This window comes from Crinia signifera, chromosome 2 (assembly GCF_055691185.1).
Source record: "Crinia signifera chromosome 2, ASM5569118v1, whole genome shotgun sequence".
Classification (NCBI taxonomy): Eukaryota; Metazoa; Chordata; class Amphibia; order Anura; family Myobatrachidae; genus Crinia; species Crinia signifera.
Window position 1 is genome coordinate 76,043,439 of NC_139218.1, and position 22,902 is coordinate 76,066,340.

The 22,902-nt window shown below is 43.1% G+C and overlaps 1 protein-coding gene across 1 annotated transcript in view; it reads right to left on the bottom strand.

Moving 5' to 3' along the window:
- The window catches only part of GRPR (gastrin releasing peptide receptor), a 175,337-nt gene that overhangs the window by 51,043 nt on the left and 101,392 nt on the right, over positions 1 to 22,902 (bottom strand). The window contains exon 2 of the mRNA XM_083172430.1: positions 8,409 to 8,760. Coding sequence (XP_083028556.1) covers positions 8,409 to 8,760 — 352 coding nt within the window. The remainder of the gene's footprint in view (positions 1 to 8,408; positions 8,761 to 22,902) is intronic.

Here is a 22,902-nt window from a genome sequence, read left to right on the forward strand (position 1 = left end):
GTTACGCTGCTGTGATTCCAAGTAGATGGTAAGTTCCGGGGTCAAATAGGCATCTCTACCCTTAGCAACACTAATAGCCGCAGCGGTAGTACAGCCACTGTGATCTCCGTCTGCCACTACCCGGACACTGTAAAGTGTGCTCTGGGTAGATGGAGTGACCTGGTTCCCTTATAGTCTGTGGACCGGAGCAGATGTGTCCCTGTCTCATGGTTCACGCAGACAGCTAATTTAATGAGGCGCGCCAAGTTAAACTATACAGATCAAAATTCAATTTCAAAAGTTGACACAAGCTTGCCCACTGCGAGTTTGATACTTAAATCACTTCAGTCCCATTGTGGTATTATCTATTATAAAGGAAAGTGAAAATTGTATCAACACACTCACCACTGCTACAAATTGTATCTATATGTACATATGTTGACCTATGAATCTCTTATGAGTAAGACGCACTAGTTTATACGGAGCCGGCCCTAACTAATTTGATGCCCTAGGCAAGATTTGGCTGGTGCCCCCTAACGCCACCGCTATTTCTGCCTCTGACCCAGCAACTCTCTACCAGCACAGCACCCCGTCACATTACAGCAACCATTACCCAGCAGCACAGATCGCAGCAGTCAGCAACACCCATCACTCCTCACCCATAGCAATACTCATCTACAGAGCCATAACTTAGAAATTTTTGGTGCACTGTGCCAGCAAGTGCATTGGCACTCCCATCTGCATATTTGAAATGGGGACAGCATGTGCCAAAGTGGCCTTGTAAATTATTGCCACTTTAATTACACAGGCAGACTCACACAAAATCTTGTGTGCTCCTGTGCTCCAGTACCCGGCAAAAGTTGGTAAAGAGGGAAAGGGGTTGCAGAGCATATGGGGGAAAGACTCAGAATGCTCAGTGCTGCCCGCTGTAATTCACACAGGAATGGGTAAAAAGCATCTTAAAATTAAAATTAAGATTAAAAAAGCACTAGCATATTAATAAATAAATAAATGTGGGAGTGTCAAATATAGTGGCCACAACGAAATGTTGCAAACTAATAAAATAGCAATGACAAATCAAATAGAAAAGTAAAATAAATAAAAATAGAAGCAAAGCATCATTAAAATAAAAACAAAATAAGAAAAAAAATTGTAAATTTAAATATAAGAAAAAATGCAATCAAAAGTTAATATGAAAACACCTTTTAGTGGTAGCTGTAAGTACACACACAAAAAAAACAAAGTTTATATATGGCTTATTGCAGGTGCATGAGTGAGCTGTGCTGGGAAGACAGAAACTGACCCTATCCTGTCCTTAGCTATTGCCTCTTACTTCTCTGTGCTACAAATAGCTGCACAGTCACCACCCCGTTGTATGCAATCTGTGTACACTTGAGGTGCGGGTTGTCAACTTTATGGCTGGTGTAGCAGTCAGCCCATGGGGTTGCGCAAGCCAGCTGCCACAATACCTACCAAGAGGTTAGGAATCTACATCCTCTGATAGAGATCCTGGCCTCTGCCCTTCCCTGCAATGGTGGATGGTAGAGGCCTCCATTTGGAGAAATGGACTGTTGCTACTCTCAAACGGCACCAGACTGTCAATCACTGACAGTCCAATGCCGTTCTGCATTCACCATCATAGACCCGTATTGCACATGTGCAGTATGTGTCCGTGATATGTGCAAAGTACAGAACATCGTACTTTTCTGTATGAGCCGCTACTCTATCCCCATCTTAATATGGGCCATAGGGCCCAATTCAGGCATGATCTTATGGGCGATTATCGAGTGACCGTGCAGGTGTACTGCCCGCAGTACGCATGCAGGAGCCATTCATACGACAGGAGCTTGCAATGGTTAGCCCTGCAGGGCTCTGGAGGCATAAGCGTAGCATTTTCCGGGAGTGTCCTGGAAAATGCATGCGCTCTGCGGCCGTTGGGAGAGAGGGCTGCGGACATCATCAGCGGCCTCCTTCTCCCCACAGTAAGTCTAGACTGCAAGCAGGGGTAAATCATTCGATGGTGAGTGATTTCCCCCAGTCTGCACGGATGCGAACCCATTCACAGCCTGCACAGGGGTGGGGGGTGTGCGGTCAGTGTGGTGGCATTTACCTGATTGTATATACTTGAACCAGGACCATAGTACACAAACCTTCAGCATGTACATAACAAGGAGGCAATGTCCACAAATGTCATTGTGGGCATGCACATCACTTCCTTAGCTGCTGTGCTGTCCCCAGCCTCACACACACAGCAGATAGCAGTGTTCTCTCCCTACCTTTTCTCCAGCCCACAGGAGCCGCAAATCACTCCAAAAATAACCGCCGCGGCCATTTCCGAGTGATTTGCGCAGGCGCACTGGATATGTCCCCGGGAACAAGCGCAATCAGTGCAATGTTCCCAGAGACCAGCAGTTGCACACGGGTCTTCTCTTCTCTTCATACGCCTGTACACACAGTCACACACATACATACTGTCACACACACATCCACAAATACACACTTATACACATACATACATACATACATAATGTCACACACATACATCAGCTCTAAACATATACATGAACCACATAATACATATTGTTACACTTCTACACATATATAGTGAGTGTGCCTCACTCCTACCTCTAACAGTAACAGGCCTGGCTGGGCTGCTGTGTGGTTACTGGGTGTGTACATTCAGCAGCTCCTCTTCTCACACGCCATGCTGCAGCACAATAGAGCACAGTGCCGAGTAGCTCCGCCCCTGGCTTGGACTCCGCCCCCTCCCTTCCCCGTTGTAAGGTAGTAGTTTCAGTTTATGCAGGTGTCACTGCCAGGCCAATATGACATGCAGTGCGCTCTAGTCTGCACTACAGCAGTAATGAAAGCTACTGCGTTCCCCTGGGAGCGCTGGAGCGAAATAGCCATTCATGTGGGCAGCTCAGCCTCTGCCGGGCAGAGCAGGGAGCGGGCGGGGGAGCGAGTGGGCGAGCCGGCAACACAGCTACCACCAGCGCACGCCTCCGGCGCCATTTATCTCTCTGCGCCCGGAGCGCGTGCTCCGGTGGCTCCGCCCTCCCTACGCCCCTGAGTGGCTGAAAAAAGGAAAGGAAAGCGGCAGTTGTGCTTAAAGTATTAGGTGATTGAGGGGCATGATGTGGATAAAAGCAGGACTGAGGGGCTAAAATTAACCCTACCCCGAAAATAAGCCCTATGGCGTTTTTTAGACAGAAAAAAAAATAAGACAGTTTCTTATTATGGGGGAAACACGGTAATGTTCCGGTTTGGGCTGGTGACTAGTAAAAAAATACTTTTATGATTCTAGGCCAACAACTGTGAGAAAACGCCCCTCTGCAGAGACTGGTCCCGGAGATGATGAAGGGGCAGGTAAATGTTGTAAACAAATGTGCATAAACAAATAATTTTTGTATATTTGTGGCTTATTTGGTCTATATATTTTTTAGGCCCTTCATAAAAGTGCACACCACCAAGAATGCTCTCCCCAGTATGGGAATTGCCGTCTGAGCAACTGTTGGCATCACAACACCTGCCCAAAACACCATCTCCCCGACAGGAAGTTGAGTTATTATCCCTAGAAAACATACAAAACACAGCATATTACACAAACATGTTCTGGAGCTCTGGGTCAATTGTTTTATCACAAAAACAATACATAGCTCATTATAACAATCAAGGTCAGTCTGTAGTGACCATGCAATTACTTTTTTTTTACATTTTCTTGTTTTGGAATGAAACCAATGAAAAAAAATATTTACAATGGTAAACATGCATGGATTAATCCTTTAAATAAAGTGAGAACTATCTATTAGTAAATGGAAATTAAAACTAAAAGTAAAGAAAGTAACATGTTTTACAGTATATAATTATTAATTGTATATGAACATTGGAAAATTATGAGTTTTGCAATGTTTCATGAAAACTGTTTCAAAATCCCTTTAATACATTTAAGTGAAATTAAAATATTTTAAAGAGGGTGTGAAAATACACAACAAAATATGAGAAAACCCACACTCCCAAAAAAGGGTGCAGCCAAGTCCCAATAAATAGTCACCCACTACAGATGTAGCGCCGTTCATCCAGCCTACCTATGGTGTTTATACCACCAGCCCACCATGGCGGCGCATGGCTCAAGGCGACGCAATACATTTTAACAGCTTGGCAATTAGCGGTGGCTTTGCCGGATGAGTGCAATACCAGTGATCATCCACCAGATGTCACTTTTTGAAATCTTCACTGCGCATGCATGAAATGTGTGCTGCAGAGTGTGCATGAAGTGACTACAGTATTAAAAAGCTCTATAGCGCAGGAACTACTTTGCTACTACTGTACTGTTCAGTAAGCTACGGTACTGTAGATAGACACTAATAAATACAATTACATAACTTGCTATGGGCAATGCGTTTCACAGTTTTGGTTGGATTGGCCGCTCTTATCAGGTGTGGAGGCTAGTGGATAAGTGCGCCTCTCTGCATGTTGTACATTAAAGTACAGTATGCCTGAGTTTGATTATTAAAGGGAACTTATTATTTTTTCCAAAAAATTTACAGTAGGTCAGTTACTGTATATTTAACACATAGAAAATCCTGTCTCCCTATAAAACTTTCTGTGCGTCTGCACGGGCACGAACAGCTTTTATTGCATTGTACTGTTATGGCTAAAGCTATAAGTGATATCTCTATAAATATAATGGGGAGGCATAAAAGCTCCTCCCTAAGTTCCTGGATGCCAAAACACTGGCCCTTATTCTGATCGGTGCGGCCGGATCCGAATATGCACCAGCACCGTGCGTCCTAAACCCCGCTTTCCATACGGATCGCTAACTCCGTCCGTGCGCGGTAAGAAGCTGTCCGAACGGACTGCACGTGTATTTCTCATGAATACACCTCCTCCATCTCAGGGAACCTCCCCCATCATTCGATGGTCGCAGACCATCGAATGCTGGACCGAGTGGCCAGGCAGCTCCCGCAACCTCAGACCACACGGGCATTTCTCCGTGCAAAAGCAGGGATCTGGGCGGGCAGCTGACATCCGGCAATGTTATATATCCGCCCCCTACACGTGCGTCACGGCCGCATTACCATACGTACGCCCAGCGTTTGCATGGGAACGCCCATGAAACGCGGGGTGTAAACATATGGTAATGAGCCCAAACAGCCCTTCACACCCCTCTCCACCCCCTGTTCGTAGTGTACACATTTCATGCGGAATGTGGCCGTGCGCCCCGCTCGCACATGCGCAGAGACGCCTCTGCACATGCGCAGACACATAACATCGGCGGCACGAACGCACGCGGATATTACCGCACCAACCAGAATAAGGGCCACTGTGTTTAGCCTCTTTATACAGTATTTCCTATTTGTGGTACTCAGTAGTAATGTGCTAGGTGAACAATTGGAGGGGACCCTACATACAGTTGCTTGCCGCTTCCCATACTGATATCATACAAACTACTACTTAGTCTGCTCTGAAAGCAACGAGTCTCCTCTTTCATATGGTCTTAAGTCTCTAGGACATATAGAACCGGAGATTTCAGGGTGAAAAATAGACACATTTTTGCCCATTCCATCGGTACAGTATATAAATCCTCTGCTAGATTGGTGGAGCATTAGCCACCCAGCGGTGGAGATTTGTATTGCATGGTGAGCATCCACACCTCTTGGCGGACAGGAATGCAAGAAGAAAAGAGGGTCACCAAAACCTCTGCGATGGCGCGCTGGCGGCAAGAATTAGAGGCGCTCCATCTGTAGTTCAAATAGTGTGAAAAGTAAAAAAAAGTAGGAACTGGCTTGGGATATACATGTAATGTCCAGACAAGATGTCCCTAGTGTCCAAATGGAGTGTCTCATTATTTTCAATCCTCTATTTTCAGGCAGGTTGTTGGTCAACACACTTCAAAGCTATAAACAAAACAACAACACTTCTCATAGCGTAGACTTCTAACCTCAGTGATAAGAAAGGCACTAACTAGTTCAAACTAGATGCTCCATACCAGAGAAGGGCCCTGACTTAGGCCACAAGATATCTTAAAAAATTACCTTAGACTTATACCTCAAACAAATGCAAAGTTGCGCAACAAAGTGTAAAAAAAGTTACTTTATTCTAATCATATAATTTCAAACAAATAAAAAAGGGGCATAGTACCTTATTTGGCCTTGAAAACAAGACTATTGCTACAGATTTAGGCTCATAAAGATCCTGGGACTCCAAAAGAACCACTCCTAGTAACATCCAACATGTAATGATTCAAGGTCCAAATAACTGGTACTATGGGCCTGATTCAGAACTGATCGATGGACTGCAAATCTTCCCAGCCCAGCAATCATGTAAACGCTGCCCCGCCAGAGTTCCCTGTGCCCCCGTGCCCCCGTGCACGGCTGCAAATGGCCAAATGTTCCACCATATTCACCAACGTGTTCCTCAGGGTATAGAATCATGTTCCCATATACAGGTATTTAAACCATTGCTAATAATCTCCTCCCACTTACTAAGAATGCTGGGAGTGATGTGAATCGCGGCTATAAATGTGTTTCTGTGAATACACTAAGGCAAATATTCAGATCGGATCGCAGTACAAATTTGTTCTCAAAATTGGCAAAACCATGTGCACTGCAGGTGGGGCAGATGTAACATGTATAGAGAGAGTTTTGTGAGAGTTATATTGTTTCTGTGCAGGGTAAATACTGGCTGCATTATTTTTACACTGCAAATTAGAATTCAGTTTCAACACACCTCACCCAAATGTAACTCTCTCTGCACATGTTACATCTGCCCCACCTGCAGTGCACATAGTATTGCCCATTTTGAGAACAAAGTTGTTCGGCGATCAGATCTGAATAAGGGCCTTTTCACCAATCTATCCCTCAGATTTCAAGATTTCTTATAAATATATTTAGATTTTTCCAGAATTATATCTTTTGAAACCGGCTGCTGTTAAAATAAACCAAATGTTTCTGCATACATTTTTCAACCATCTTATATAGTTTATTGAAAGTGGATATAAAGGGTACTGTATCATGGGTATTCGTTTGTTTCTCATTTTTTTTGTATATAAGTAACTCCTCCTGTATACTATTCTCCATTTTTAGGATTATTTTTTATATACATATTGTTTCATATTGTGTATTAGCTAACTTCTTTTTCATCATCTCAACCTGATCCAAGAATGTTTCCTTTTTTGAACAGTTACGGCGTATCCTTTGGACCTGCCCCTTTGGGATATTAGTTAAATATTTTGAATGGTGTTAACTTGTTACACTGATATATGAGTTACTGTCAGTATGTCTGGAAAAATTACTGGTATTTATTTTTCCTTTATCCAAAGTAATAGTCAGATCTAAAAATGGATTTCTTTTGGGCTTATGTTGAATGTCAATTTGATATTATATGTATTCCAAAACAGTATTTCACAGAACACAGACATATCTTCTTGGCTGCCTTCCCATAAGAAAAAAATATCATCCATTTATAATAAATCCATATTGGTATGTATTTTAGATAAGGGTTGTTTTGTTAGATTACTATATCCTCCAACCATCCCATAAATAGATTTGCATACGAAGGTACAAAGCATGACCATATAGTATTTGCAAATAAATTTGTTCTTTAAACCAGAAGAAGTTATTATTTAAAATAAGCATTTTGGCTTCTTTAATAAGCACAACCATATCAGGATTAAGATTTTCTGTGTTCTTCTGGAAAACATGTTAATTCGCTTCAATACTTAATTCATGTTTAATAATTGTGTATAAATCACATCTGCTGTAACTCGATTTTTCCGTTTTTCTTAATCTCTAGATTTTTGAGTTTATTGATAACATCTATGCAGCTTTAACATGCAATTTCAATTTGAATGCATTCGGTTATAAAAATAATCAACAAAACAGCTAAGGTTAGTAGAAATGGAGTCAGTCCCAGCTATGATGGGCCAGTCCGGTTGTGTACGGGGATCATTATGTACTTTCGGGAGAATATATAGCACCAGAAGTACAGGTTGATCCTTAATAAAAATAATGACATATTTTGTCTTGTAATGTTCCACCATATCTTTGTGTGAAAATACCCTTTATCGCATTGTTTTTGTAAAACTAATGTTGATAGATCAGGCTCTAAGGGCCAGATGTATCAAGCTTCAAAAAGTGATAAAATGGTGAGTGATAAACAACCAACCAATCAGCTCCCAACTGCCATATCACAGGCTGGGTTGAAAAATAACAGGAGCTAATTGGCTGGTTGTTTATCACTCTCCATTTTGTCACTTTTTGAAGCTTGGTACATCTGGCCCCATATCATTTACTCATACATATTTCATTATTTCTTTTGATCTCTTTTTGCACATTATTGTATAAATCTATAGTGAATGTACAAATATTGTTTCGCCTTTATTTAATACACTAAGTGAAATTAACATTTACAAAAGAATAACATACCTGTCTTCTGACATGTACATTTCCTTCCACGGGCATGTTGTATGCACTCCGAATCAAATTTTTGGCAATAAAATAGTAATATACTGATATAATAGAAAGGGGAATGACATAGAATATTAAAAAGGAAGTCATTGAATGAATCCTCGGGTGTAGTCCATCAGAGTGTGGGTACGGGGCGCAGCTGACAAACGTTTTGTTGGTTTCTTTGTCATGAAACGGGTGTAAGTCTGAGAAAACAGCTTCTGGAATTGCTAAGGTCATGGATAATATCCAAATGAGGGCTGCTTTGATGCAGATCTTGGTCAATGCATTGTTGGCTTGAATATCCATGGGCTTTACTATTGCGGTATACCTAGAATTAGAAACAAAACGGTGTGAGGATTTTAATTTCACATCAGGCTATACCTCCAATTTATGGCATATCTGGGTTCAGAGATAGATCATATTATTAGCAGAGTTAGCTTTAGATTATAAAGGTCATTTATTTAAGTGCAAAAATGTTTACTTATCTGAGACGCTCGTTGGTGCATGATCCATACATAGTAACTAGCCTCCCTTAAGACCAGGTACTGTATCCCTTAACCCTTGGAGTGCCAACATTGCTGTGTGAGATCCTCAAAATATCTGATAAAAATGCCAGCACCGCTCACTGTTCTTATTTTGGGTGCAAAATTTAACTAAACTTCAATTAAAATGACTTGGCTGTATTTGTATTGACAGTATTTATACTGAAAGAACAGTTGCTGTGAGCGGTGCTGGCATTTTTAGCACATATTTTGAGGATCACTCACAGAAAAGTTGGCACTCAAAGGGTTAAGATACTGCACCCCACACATTGAATAGCTTCATGCCCCTTTCCCACTGCAGCTAAAAAACGGTAAATTGCCAATTTTCAGTGCAATTTACCGTTTTAAGGCTGCAGTGGGAAAGTGCCAGAGTTGAAATACCGTTTAAAGCTAAATGGTATTTCAACCCGTTTTTAAAGCAGATTCCTACACGTTAAAATAACGTTTAAGAGGCAGTGGGAATGCCTCTTAAACGTTGTTTAGCCTCCAGGCAGTCCCAGTGCCTGATGAGACCCAGTAGTTCTCACTTTGTGCATGTGTAATGAGTGCACGTGCATAATAAAGAGCCACTCATTACATATGTGCATATGTAATGAGCGGCTCATTATTATGCACGTGCACTCATTACATATGCGCAAAGTGAGAACTACTAGTTCTCATCAGGCACTGGGACTGTCTGTACCCTGCATGGACCCCCGCTGCCTCCCCACTGCCCTGCATCCCCGTGCAGGTAAGTACAAGGGGAGAGGAGGTGGGGGCACAGGGCAGGTACGGGGGTTAGGCACTCTTTACACTGGGGGGGAGGGATTAGGCACTCTTTACACTGGGGGGGGGTTAGGCACTCTACATTTTACACGGTTCACTGCAATGGGAATGGTACTTAAATGGTATTTAAAACGGTAATCTGCTGCAGTGGGAATGCTAATACCGTTTTAAATACCATTTAAGATTACCAGTACTTTAAACTGGTCTGCAGTGGGAAAGCAGCATCAGAGTTAAAACTTTCTATATACAATAATAGCTTCATATTATAATAACAACAATAATGTTAATAATAAAAACAATAATAATAATAATTATTATTATTATTTCCATGTATCTATTCCTCCTTATACCTACATTATATGACTCAGAGATTGGCTGGAAGTACTCATTTGACAATAAAACAGCCAATCATGACATGATGGGGCCCTAGACCCATTGTTGTTAAACAAAAACTTCCATAAAAATACCTAAGGTTCTTGTTGGTTCTATAATGAATAATCCGGCTATGAGAGAGTAACAGCATCACATCAGTGGGTACTTGTTTCCTAGCACGGCGCCCATCACATCGTAAACCATAAGCCTTACAATGGTATGCGATGCGACGCGATAGCACCCGATGTTATACAATTTAAAATTGCATACCATTATATATGGCGTACAATGGCATACAATGCGATTGTATACGATTTTAAATTGTATAAGCACCCTAATGGGTGCTTTCCATGTTAAATGGCCCCCCTATAAGATTATTAATTGTATAAGCACCATAATGGGTGCTTACAATGTTAAAAGCACCACCACGACACCCCCACTATCAACGCCAACCCGAAGCCTGGTGAGCGCAGTGAGCCCACGAGGGGCGGCGGTACGCGTCCTCCAACCTTTTCATACCCCCACCATCCACGTCGGCGTGGAGTTGATTTTAGATAGTGTGTCGAGCGCAGCGAGCCCCGCGAGAGGACACGGAATACATGTAAAGTATTACGCGTGCGCTCGTCATGCTTCGGGCTCGGTGGCTCGCTGCGCTCCCCACACATTATAAAATCAACTCCACACCGACATGTCTAGTGGGGGTATGAAAAGGTTGAAGGACGCGTACCACCGCCCCTCGCGGGCTCACTGCACTCGCCATGCTTCAGGTTGGCATTGATAGTGGGGATGGCGTGGGGGTGCATTTAACATTGTAAGCACACATTAGGGTGCTTATACAATTTAAAATCGTATAGAGGGACCATTTAACATAGAAAAAACCCATTAGGGTGCTTATACAATTTAAAATCGCATTGCATGCATCGCATGCGAGTATATGGCATGCGATGCGATACAATGAATACAATGCCATACGACTGAATATCGTGGGCGCCGTGCTAGGAAACAAGTACCCATCAGTGTGATGCTGTTACTCTCTCATAGCCGGATTATTTATTATACAACCAACAAGAACCTTAGGTATTTTTTATATAACTTTACGGTAATTTCAGTCATTAAACAAAAATGTACTATAAATACAATTTGTCTTATTCCAGTCTCATTAATGAATTCATTTGACCATAAGAATGGATGGACATTATTGCATGAGTAAATTTTGTTTGTTTTCTGAATCAAATACATTTAGATCTTTAAAAGTCAATTAACTAAAGGTAAAGAATGTATCAAAGTAATTAGCAACTCCTAGCCATCTTTTAGAAAAAAACATTTAGTAGGAGGAAAGAAGCTCTGAGACCAATAAACAGGAAATATGCCTTATACAGCTTACTTACCAACATTGCTTCCCACTCCTACAGGTGGGGGAAGCCTGGACAATGCATTGGGTGCATAGCCGGTGGGAAGGTGGTCGGGCCATGTCATCAAGGCCCCACCCCCTGCTATACAGCTCGGTAAAAACAGACCCTGTTTAGTAAGGGGTAGGGCTACAATGACAATTCAGAGTGAATCACATCATCTAGTCTCCCTCAGTCCACCCACTTTTTTACTGTAAGGGAGCAGCTAAGGGGGGTTCGGGGGATCAGGTGGTATGCGTGGGACTTGACCACCTTTTCTGTGGGCTGAGAGGGCCACACGATTTTGGGAGCCTCATGACCGTTCGGGAAAAATTTACAAGTATGACACACACACATATATACACACACACATACACAATGACATGCATATCCCTGTTCTACACATAAAAGGTGGGTCTGCACAAACATCTTTTTACTAAGCCACTGAAAACCACAGCCCCCCCCCCCCAAATAATTTATTTTGTATTAAAATGGATTTCTAGAAACTTTAAATGTATTCTGCTGATCCATTAGGTCTGTTTTATCTTATTGCTATCCTGTTGCTTATTATATTATGTAGTCTGATTTATTTATATTAGCAAGAGAATGAGAACTTAATATCCAGTTCTATTTCAAATTACAGTGACAGAAAATGCTATTAGAATACACATTTTGGCTTTATTTCGTCCATTTTGTCCTATCATGTCAAATGTAAACCATAATAGCTGGAACACAATTATTCTCTCTGCATAATAACAAAAGCACCATTCATGGCAGTACAGACTTAGGGACAGATTCTCTAAGCTTCAAAAGTGATAAAATGGAGAGTGATAAACAGCCAGCCAATCAGCTCCTGTCTGACATTTTTCAAACCCAGCCTGTAACATGACAGGTAGGAGCTGATTGGCTGGCTGTTTATCACTCTCCGTTTTATCACTTTTGAAGCTTAGTGCATCTGGTCCTAAGACATTTCTAGATTGGCAGACACTGAGGTGTAAATTTACTGAAGCTTCTAAAAATGAAAAGAGGTGATGTTGCCCATAGCAACCAATTACCTACTGTTTATTATTTTCTAGGATGCAATAGAGAAATGATAGACAGAATCTGATTGGTTGCTATGGGCAATATCCCCCTTTTTTTCATTTTTAGAAGCTTTAGTAAATTTACCCCGAAAGAATATGATTTTTGTTTTAATTTTTAATGATTGCTTTATTGTGAATACTGCAAAATTAATTAATCATATTAATAATTTTTTCTCCATTTTATGAAACCTTTTTAATTTATCACCTTTTATTTTATTCCCATTGCTTCCTACAAACAGTCCAACTACTGTATCACTGCAGTTTTGGACTTAGAACAACTTAAACAGAAAAGATCCAAAGGATTAGATTAGGAGATACAAGTGCCTAATATACCCATAGGTTAGGTGTACAAAGTTAATAGTGCAGGTGTACAACACTTCAGCTTCTCGCATGGGCCATTGGGGGCCACCTGCTGCTGGACAATGGCTGTGCTGGAACCCTGTTGCATCCCTGGTTGCCTAGCAATCCCCTGGAAGTGCTGCTACATGCAGTACTTCACTTGTCCATTGTTATTAATTAATTGGGATTTTTGTTGATCGGTGGGGCTTTCCAATAGATAGACATACTGTACACCTAACGCATACCTGCAGGTTTTAGTTTGTGTCCCAAATTCTTGTCACTGGTCCTGTTATGGGAGACTAACATTAGTATTCCTGTGGAAACTCCATCTGTCTATCTGCTCTCTGAACTGCCGGTGCTGCTTTGCAATCCAGCTATCCTGTGGTACCCGTACTGTTGATGCTGTTCATCAATCCAGCTACCTTGTGTTACCTGTACTGCCGGTAGTGCTACGCAATCAGGTGCTACCTGTCTCAGTTGCGCCATACCACCTCCTGGATTAAGTATTACAACCAGGGGTTAAAGTGAGGGGGAATGGGGTGGAATTGAGTTTCACCACCTCTAAGAGTCAGGTAGAACACTTTAACCTCCACATTGGCCCTGCACAGTAATTCTCACAGAAAAGCATTCTAGTTTGCAGGGGAATGCCCAAAACCCTACCACTTGCTCTGTCTCTGCCTAATGCATACCTCCCAACTTCCTGAAAGAAGGAAACCAAGCCAAAAGGGGGTGTGGTATATGCAAATAAGGGGCCTATCATATGCAAATGATACCGCCACCTGACCATGCCTCCTTTTCGCCCTCTGTATTGCGCACAGCGTCTATTCCTTCAGGCTGAGGGGGCCGACTCCCAACTCCCCCCCCCCCTGCCGCGGGACACTGTCGGCCCCGGGAGGGACGCGGGACCGCCCCCAAAAAATGGGACACTCCCGCGAAAAACTGGACTGTTGGAAAGTATGCTAATGGGTGGAGGGGAGAGGGGGTAATTAGGTGGCATAGATAAATGAGTTCCTCCACCTCTGCATGACCACTTTAAGCCATGATTACAACCCATAATACTCTTGTGTTTTTCTGTTGCCTATAATAAGACAATAGCCTCAGAGTATAAGGAGGGGCTGTTATAAGCCAAAAGACTTCTCCAGTATTCCTTAGTAATATGATCGGTACTCTTTACTTAGATGGGCGCCAGCGATTGAAATCGCGGGCGTCGGGGGTAAAAATCGCGGTCATCGCGGTCATCGCGGGCATCGCGGGTAAATCGGGATGCCCGCGATGCCCGCGATGACCGCGATGACCGCGATTTTCCCATAGGGAACAATGTTAAAAAGGCTGATTGACCGCGATTTTACTGTTAAATGCCTCAATGGACCCGATTTGGCCATAGGAATCAATGTTAAATGGGCCACAGAGCCCAAATAGGCACAATTTACCCTTAAATGTCCCCCCCGGTACGCGTCCTACGACCTTTTCATGCCCTACTATCCACTAGGGCGTGGAGTGAGAATAGAATAGTGTGGCGAGCGCAGCGAGCCACCGAGTCCGAAGCGTGGCGAGCGCAGCGAGCCCCGCGAGGGGACGCGGATACCTTCACAGGTAGACGCGTCCTCTCGCGGGCTTCACAGGTGTCCGCGTCGCCACGGACACCTGTGAAGCCCGCGAGGGGACGCGTATACCTGTGAAGGTATCCGCGTCCCCTCGCGGGGCTCGCTGCGCTTCGGGCTCGGTGGCTCGCTGCGCTCGCCACACTATTCTATTCTCACTCCACGCCCTAGTGGATAGTAGGGCATGAAAAGGTCGGAGGACGCGTACCGCCGCCCCTCGCGGGCTCGCTGCGCTCGCCACGCTTCGGGTTGGCGTGGATCGTGGGGTGGCGTTAAAAATTTGGGGGGACATTTAAGGGTTAATTGTGCTTATTTGGGCTCTGTGGCCCATTTAACATTGATTCCTATGGCCAAATCGGGTCCATTGAGGCATTTAACAGTAAAATCGTGTCCATCGGGCCTTTTAACATTGATTCCTATGGCAAATCGGGAGCATCGCGTCGCGGGCATCGCGGGTACATTTATGGCCGGCCGCGACGCGACCGACACGATTTCCATGTTTAACATGGGTTTCAATGGGAAATCCCGGGCATCGCGTCGGTCGCGTCGCGGCCAGACATAAATGTACCCGCGATGCCCGCGACGGGCGCCCAACTAAGTAAAGAGTACCATGTGATCAAAGTAGACAGGGATATCATGACATCTACTGGGCCAGATTTTTGCAGTTTATACTTTATCCGGTAGATATCTCCTACAGCCCGATACCATCTGCAAACATTCTGTAAGGGTACTGCAGTCCAGGCCATAGGTAAAAATGCCACTGTTTTTTTCCAGTGTTTTATCTCTCTATTTGGTTTACGATGGACCAAAAAAAAATTTTTCACTATTAGAGGCAAATTCCTTCTCAAATGTCCATTTGAGAAGGAATTTGCCTCTAATGTAACATGTGCGGAGAGAATTAGATTTGCGTGAGTTATTTTCTTTCTGTGCAGGGAAAATACTGACTACAATATAGATATCATTTTGAAGAAAAACCCCACCCAAATCTAACTCTCTCTGCACATGTTACATCTGCCCCACCTGCAGTGCACATGGTTTTTTCCATTTGAGAAGGAATTTGCCTCTAAGTGTGAACCAGACTAAGGCCCATGGTACTGTAACCTATAGAAACCAACATGTATCATATAGTAGCAGTCAACTGTTGTCAACATTTTCAATTGCTGGCTGTTGGCAAGGTGATTGACAGGAAGTAGGCATCTGGGGGTGGTAACCGGCAGTTTCATGGGAGTGCCAAGAAAACTTCAAGGCATGCCAAAAAAAAAAAGCTGTGAGTGACAGGGAAAACGCAGACAGGCCCAAGCATTTTCGGGTATTATGTGTAATGTCAGAACAGGCCGGATATGCCTGTTTTCATCACAGCCGCTGAGTAAGTCTCTGGCTGCTCTGAGCCTGCGATGACTGGTGCCCAGTGGAAAAATCATTCATTAACACGGGGATCACATTCATCTGCATTGCAAGATTTCACTCTAGCGAGGCGGCATCTACCTAAATGCTGGCTGCTGCAATTTCACTGCTGTGCGATCAGGTCTGAATTACCCTCACTGCCCCCCTTTTAACTATAGTAGTCACACTGTGACACTATGCAATTGGAATTTCTTCCACCCATCCTTTTTTGGGCTCAGTAAAATCATTAATGCTCTCCAGTATACTACAGTATGATCAACAAACAATTCTTCTGACTGGTGTAGCCTCTGTTTACAATAAATGGGACCCTAACATTGAATCGAACAACTCCTCCACTCCATCAAAAAGTGCTTAAAATCACTTTGTGGTCATGATTTCCTCACTAGGTACCATGCCTGTAACGGCCTATATTTATCTTAAGTCATACTGCAGAATCCTATCTAGGATTCATCAAATTTGACTCCATTTTGCACAGGCTCATGTTTATGGTTGGTCTCATTGCTCTGTTCCTCTCTTTTCCTCCCCTTGTGTATTTTAGACCTTTAGAAGCCCCGAGACTTTTCCTTGCCTCTCTAGGTGGCTTGATCTGGGAGCTAGTGAGAGCTCAATTATGGTCGGGTCTTGAGTCTAACTGTTAAATCATACTCCGATGGTGGCAGTAAAATGGCAGCGGTGTGAGCAGATCGCAAGGTCCAGCAGTCACCAGCTGTACAGTTTTGCAGCAATTTAATTGGGGGATATTCGTGAAGGGCAGATCCGGACAGATTGCATACTCCCGCGGGGAGCTCATTGAGCAGAAAAGAGGGAGATGTGAGAGGCTGAGAAGAACACCAGCTCAGCTTCCCTTACCCAGTATCTTCCTGGAAAATGTGGGGTCTTTGGTTAATAAAATGGATGAATATTGTAATATTATGATTTTTACTGAAACATGGTTAAATGAGGGGATAGCAAACTGTGTTATTGAGCTTGCTGATCGGCACATACTGTACAACGGGCGGACAGAACATCTGATGACTCTGGTAAAACCAGAGGAGGAGGGTTATGCATTTATGTCAACAAAGCTTGGTGTGCGGTTATTATTAAGAGACACTGCATGGCTGACCTTGAGTTTCTCATGGTTAAGTGCAGACCTTTTTACTTGCCTCGAGTATTTACCTCTAGCTATTAGTACACAACAGACTGCTCATCTAAAGGTGGCATTTATTGTCGCTGGGGACTTTAACCATGCTAATTTATAAAAAGTTCTTCCAAGGAGGAAAATATTGAATATCATGATTGTCTACACAAATATTGCTGGAGCTTATATTGCAACTATGTTCCCTCATTTAGGGCAGTCTGACAATATTTCTGTATTTTTGACACCAAAGTATTTTCCATTCATACAGCAAGTGAAACCGGTGGTTAAAGATATTATGAGGCCAATAGGGGCGGATTCGTCATTGTAGGAAAAGTTTTGGGGGCCAGTCATGGCTGATTCTGCATTGCAGGAACTGTTTGAACAAATGGATTGGATTGGAATATTAACAGTTATACTTCCTCAGTGTTGGATTATATTAATACTGATTTACAACTTGGAAGCAGATTATCGTGTACCCTAATAAGAAGCCGTGGATGAACAAGAAGGTTCTGCTCCTTCTGAGGGCCCGTAACATTGCCTTCAGGAATGGGGATGCCCAGGTATATATTGAATCAAGAGTAAACTTAAGTATTGCTATAGACCAAAGGTCGAGGAGCACTTTTAAAGATCTTACCCCCGACGCATGTTGCAGGGCATTTATGTCACACAGTTACTATAAGCCAAGCAAATCAACTTGTATAGCCTCAGATGTTTCTTTTGTAAATGCGTTAAACCATTTTTATGCACGTTTTGGCAGAGGGAATGACATGAATATGATTAGATTGGTTTTAGATTGTCAACCTTTGTCCTTTACATCTACGGAGGTGTGGGGCAGATTTATTAAGCTCGGTGAAGTGATAAAGTGTCTGGTTTTTATCACCGACCAATCAGCACCAAACTGTGAAGTTACAGGCTTGGTTGGAAAAATGACAGGTAGGAGCTGATTGGCCGGTGATAAAAACCAGACACTTTATCACTTCACCGAGCTTAATAAATCTACTGTGTGGTATTTAGCCAAATTTATGTAAGTAAAGCTGCTGGACCCAGTGGTAACTCTGGGCATATACTTAAGCCATGCACTGAGCAGTTAGCGGGAGTATTACAGGCATTTTCAGTCTGTCCCTGTCTCAGGCGATTGTGCTGGAATGTTTTAAACATACAGCCATTATTTTTTAAATACCAAAGAATTCTAGTCCAGCCGGTATGAATGATTACCGCACTGTGGGACTCACTCCGATTATCATGAAATGTTTCCTTGCTGATACACTCTGTATAAACACATCTGGACATAAGTAACTTATATGCTTGATTATTGTTTATAGATTTAAGTTCTGCATTGAATACCTTTATTCCGGCAAAATGAATCACTAAACTGCTGGATTTAGGAATCAATAGTTCCATGTGTAATTGGATTATAGATTTCCTGACCAACAGACCTCAGGATGTAAGGTTGGGATCCATCTGTTCTTCTACCCTTAGTACACTTAGTACAGGACTACCCCAGGGCTGTGGGTTGAGTCTATGTTTTCATTCTGTCTTCACTTCTGCCAGTTTACGGTTCGAATAATCATCAAGTTTGCTGACGATACAACGGTTATTTGACTCATTACCAATAATGGCGGGACAGCCTATAGGGAAGAGATACAGCATTTGAGCTTATAGTAGATTTTAGAAGATTAAGGCAGAAACATTATGTTCCTGTTCAAATTAATGGAGCTGATGCTGACCCCCCCCCCCCCCGACCGTGGATACTAGCAGAAGTGTGTGTGGGTAATGACACTGAGGAGGCGAGGTGGGCTGTCACCTACGGTACACAGCCACCGCTGCCCACTACTATTGAGTGACAGCACACTGTGTATTTGTACAGGACAGCAGGTATTGTTCAGTGCGCCCTGAGACCACTGGCTCCCCCAAGCCACAGCTAGGGCTGCCACACCATAGTTACGCCACTGAGACAGACCACGGACCAATGGGCACTTTATAATGTACTAACCCTATATTGTGTGTCATTATTATTCAGAAATGCATATTCTAAAATTCTAATGGCTTTATAATACAGGTTAAGTTTCCCTTATTCGAAATGCTTGGGACCACGAGCAGTTTGGAGAAGAGATTTTTGCGGATTTCTGAATATTTTTTTTTCTTTTCGCGGATTTCGGCATTCTCAGTCCCTGGAATATTTTGGATATGGGCTATCCGGATAAGGGATACCCAACTTGTATAGGCACCAACCCTTTTCTCTGTTGGTGATAATATGCAGACCTCAGATCTTTGATTTGTGTGTATTTCCAGCCATTAACCAGTCCCCACTTGGTAGTTAAATATATCATATGCAGGCTTTTAACAGTGGGCACTACGGGGATAATGTAATCCAAATTGTTAGGCTGGGTGCCAGAGCACATGTCAAGCAAGAAGAACGGCATTACAAGCAGGAAAACTGCATAATACAGCTGTGCACAGCTTTCTAATTGATGATATCAAAAACAAAACATTGCTATTTATGTAGCAAATAAATGTCCATACATAAAAATTTTTTAACACATTCTTCTATAGGACAGAAAACTGAAATGAAGCACACGAACCAGGTGATCAGTTATCTTCTCTAGAAAGCTCTCACAAAGAATAAGAGGCATATTTATCACAATCCACATCTCAGAAGAAGATCACAGGTTGTGATAAATGCAACCAAAGACAGTAGCGCACGCAGGGGGGGTTTCGGAGTACCCAGAACCCCCCCCCCCCAGGAGTCTAAAGATGTTAGGCTTGAGCCTGAGGGTCCCCTCTTGCCATGGGTACAAGAATTTTAAAAATCGGCCCTTGGGAACCGAATATATCTGACTTCAAATTAGTGGTCCCCATCCAAGCCTGTTAATTGCTCTTCCCAGTCAGATATTTCAGGTTCTGTCTGACGTAGAGTTTTTCTGAGGATATATTCCAAAAGCTGGGACTATCCCCCTTGGATGGACACTAGTAGCTTGTGTCTAATGTTCCCAAAACCAGAGATATCAGCCTTCCAGCAGCTGGTTACTGCTCCAGCTCCACACACCTGTTATGTAGTTTTATATTCTCGTTGGCAGATTGCTCTGCCTCCTGAACTCTGATCCCCTAGTGCATTTGGTAGGTGGAATTCTCTAGATTTTAATTCCATTAAAATCTAAGAAATCTATTTCCGGGAACTGGAGATATCTGCAGTCAAGCAAGCTGTCCTCCCACCAGAAAATTATAAATAATAAGCCCACTCCACTATACACCCCTCCTCTGCATATTAAACATCCTGTATAACCTAGGAAATTATGTATCAGGGCCCCTTCATTCAGCCCAATGCCCCCTTCTCCCACCATCTGTACAGTAAAGGGGTAATAAGTGGAAATTACTGATGTTGATATAATACCCCCTACCACCCGCGGGACATCAAAGCTTCCCCCACCCCTACCGCTGGAGGATCGGTACATTGCTATGTCCAGGGGTCTACACCGCTGTTATATTTATATGTGTGTGTGTGTATATATATAATATATATATATTATTTATATACATTTGGTCTATCTATAATACTTTAACTGACCCGGCATATACTGGGTCACCTAAGTGTCCATCTCCATGCTTTGCTCCGCCCCTCTGGAAACCCAATTCTGAAAATCCTGCGTTTGCCCCTGCAAAAAGGCATTGCGATAATTAAATACTTTGAAAGGATTATAGCATGCAGAGACAAAGCTTGCAAGAGAACTCTGTCCCTTCAAATTTGCTTATCACAAATTTTATGAAATAATGTGCTTTATTAAAAATACCCTGATGTTGAACTTGCGCATACACCACCACTGCTGGGTATCGCCCCCCCCCCCCCCTCACTCCTCCCCTGCGATCCTCCCTGCTTATGCTTACCTGCAGCCAGGACTGATGAATGGTGATCCGTAAGGCCAGTTGGTCATCTGATCCTGTGGTCCGCTGTTGCCCCTGGACCCGTGAGATCCCAGATTCACAGCTTACTTTACTGCACCATTGATCACAGCTGGAGAACAGCGATCAGATTACCAGCAACCCTCACCGAACCACCAGTCACTGGTTCCTGGCTGCAGTTATTACTTTTTTTCTTCACACAGTGATCAGCCTGTATGTCCAGCAGACGCTCATGGCTGATCACAGGAAGGAACATTTCTAGGGAACTGCAAACCATGCAGTTAAACAGGGCACCTGCGACCAGTGCTGCGTACATAATTTTAGTATAATAAGTTTGATAACAATGGGGCCTAATAAAAAATTGATCACAACGCACATTTTTTCTCTCATGGACAAAATGTTCCACTGCAGGTGGGGCAAATGTAACATGTACAGAAAGAGTTAAGGTGCCCATACACTAGTAAGATTTATCTTCAGATCTGGCTGGTTGGAATAAAAACATGGTTGTGGATGAGTGACAGTTGTCAGCTTTCCAGCATTTCCAAGCAAATGGTCAACTGTCATTTGCTCTCATCCATAACCATGTTTTTGTTCCAACCAGACAGATCTGCAGATAAATCTGCGTGTGTATGGCCACCTTTAGATTTGGGTGGGGTGTGTTCAAACTGAAATCTTAATTGCAGTGTAAAAATAAATTAGTATTTACTCTGTACAGAAACAAAATAACGCACCCAAATGTAAAGGTGGCCATACATCAGTGGTCAGGGAACTCGGTCCTCATTACCCCACACAGTGCATGTTTTGCTGGTAACCCAGCAGGTGCACAGGTGTACTAATTACTCACAGACACATTTTATAAGGTCCGCAGGTGGAGTTAATTATTTCACGTGAGGAGACCTGCAAAACATGCACTGCGTGGGGTAATGAGGACCAAGTTCCCTGACCACTGCCATACGTCTACAGATCGGTTGTCAGATTAGGCTGGTTGGAACAAAAACCTGGTAATATCTGAATGACCGTTTTTGGCAGTTTTCCAGCATTTTAAAGCAAATGGTCAACTGTCATTTACTCTCATCCATTTGCAGGTTTTTGTTCCAACTAGCCCAATCTGACAATCGATCTGTAGATGTATGGCCAGCTTAAACCTCTCTGCACATATTACATTTGTCCCACCTGTAGTACAAATAGTTTTGTCCATACAGAAAAAAATGTGCTTCATGATCCAGACTGAATTAGGCCCAGTATGTATCTCAGACAAAAAAAAAATATATAGGAATTGCTTTGAGGCCATAATCCAGCAAATTGCAGAACATACAGTGTACAGAATGTAGTAATACTGTATATCACAATCATAGGCAAACCTAGAAATCTGGTAATGGGTGGTCCCAGATCCAAATACTGAAGGACGTTGGACCTTTGCGCGGCGATGCAGGGGCGTGGCCACAGTGAAAGGAGGCGTGTCATCACAAAAAGAGGCGTGGTATTACACATTAGACCACACACCGTAATGCCCATTACACATTTTAGAAAACTCCACAATACCCATTACAAATAAATCCACATGCCATAATGCCAATTACACATAAGGCCACACACCATAATGCGCATTACATACTATATAACAAACCGTAATGCCCATTACATATTTGATACATAAGTGCCGCTTACCTACATTGTCATTGCTAGGGGGTTCTTGCTTGATGCCAGGAACTTCATGCTCGATGCCAAGGGGGAATACATGCTTGTTGCCAAGAGGGAATTGTTAAATGCTCATTGCAAAGGGGGAGTGAAATTGCTGGTTGCCAAGGGGTGGGGGGGGAGGGGTTGCTCATTGCTAAGGAGGAATACATGCTTGTTGCCAAGAGGGAGTGAATTGTTCATAGCCAAGAGGGAGTTAAATGCTCATTACAAAGGGGGAGTGAATTTGCTTGTTGCAGGGGGAATTGCTCGTTGCCAAGGGGAG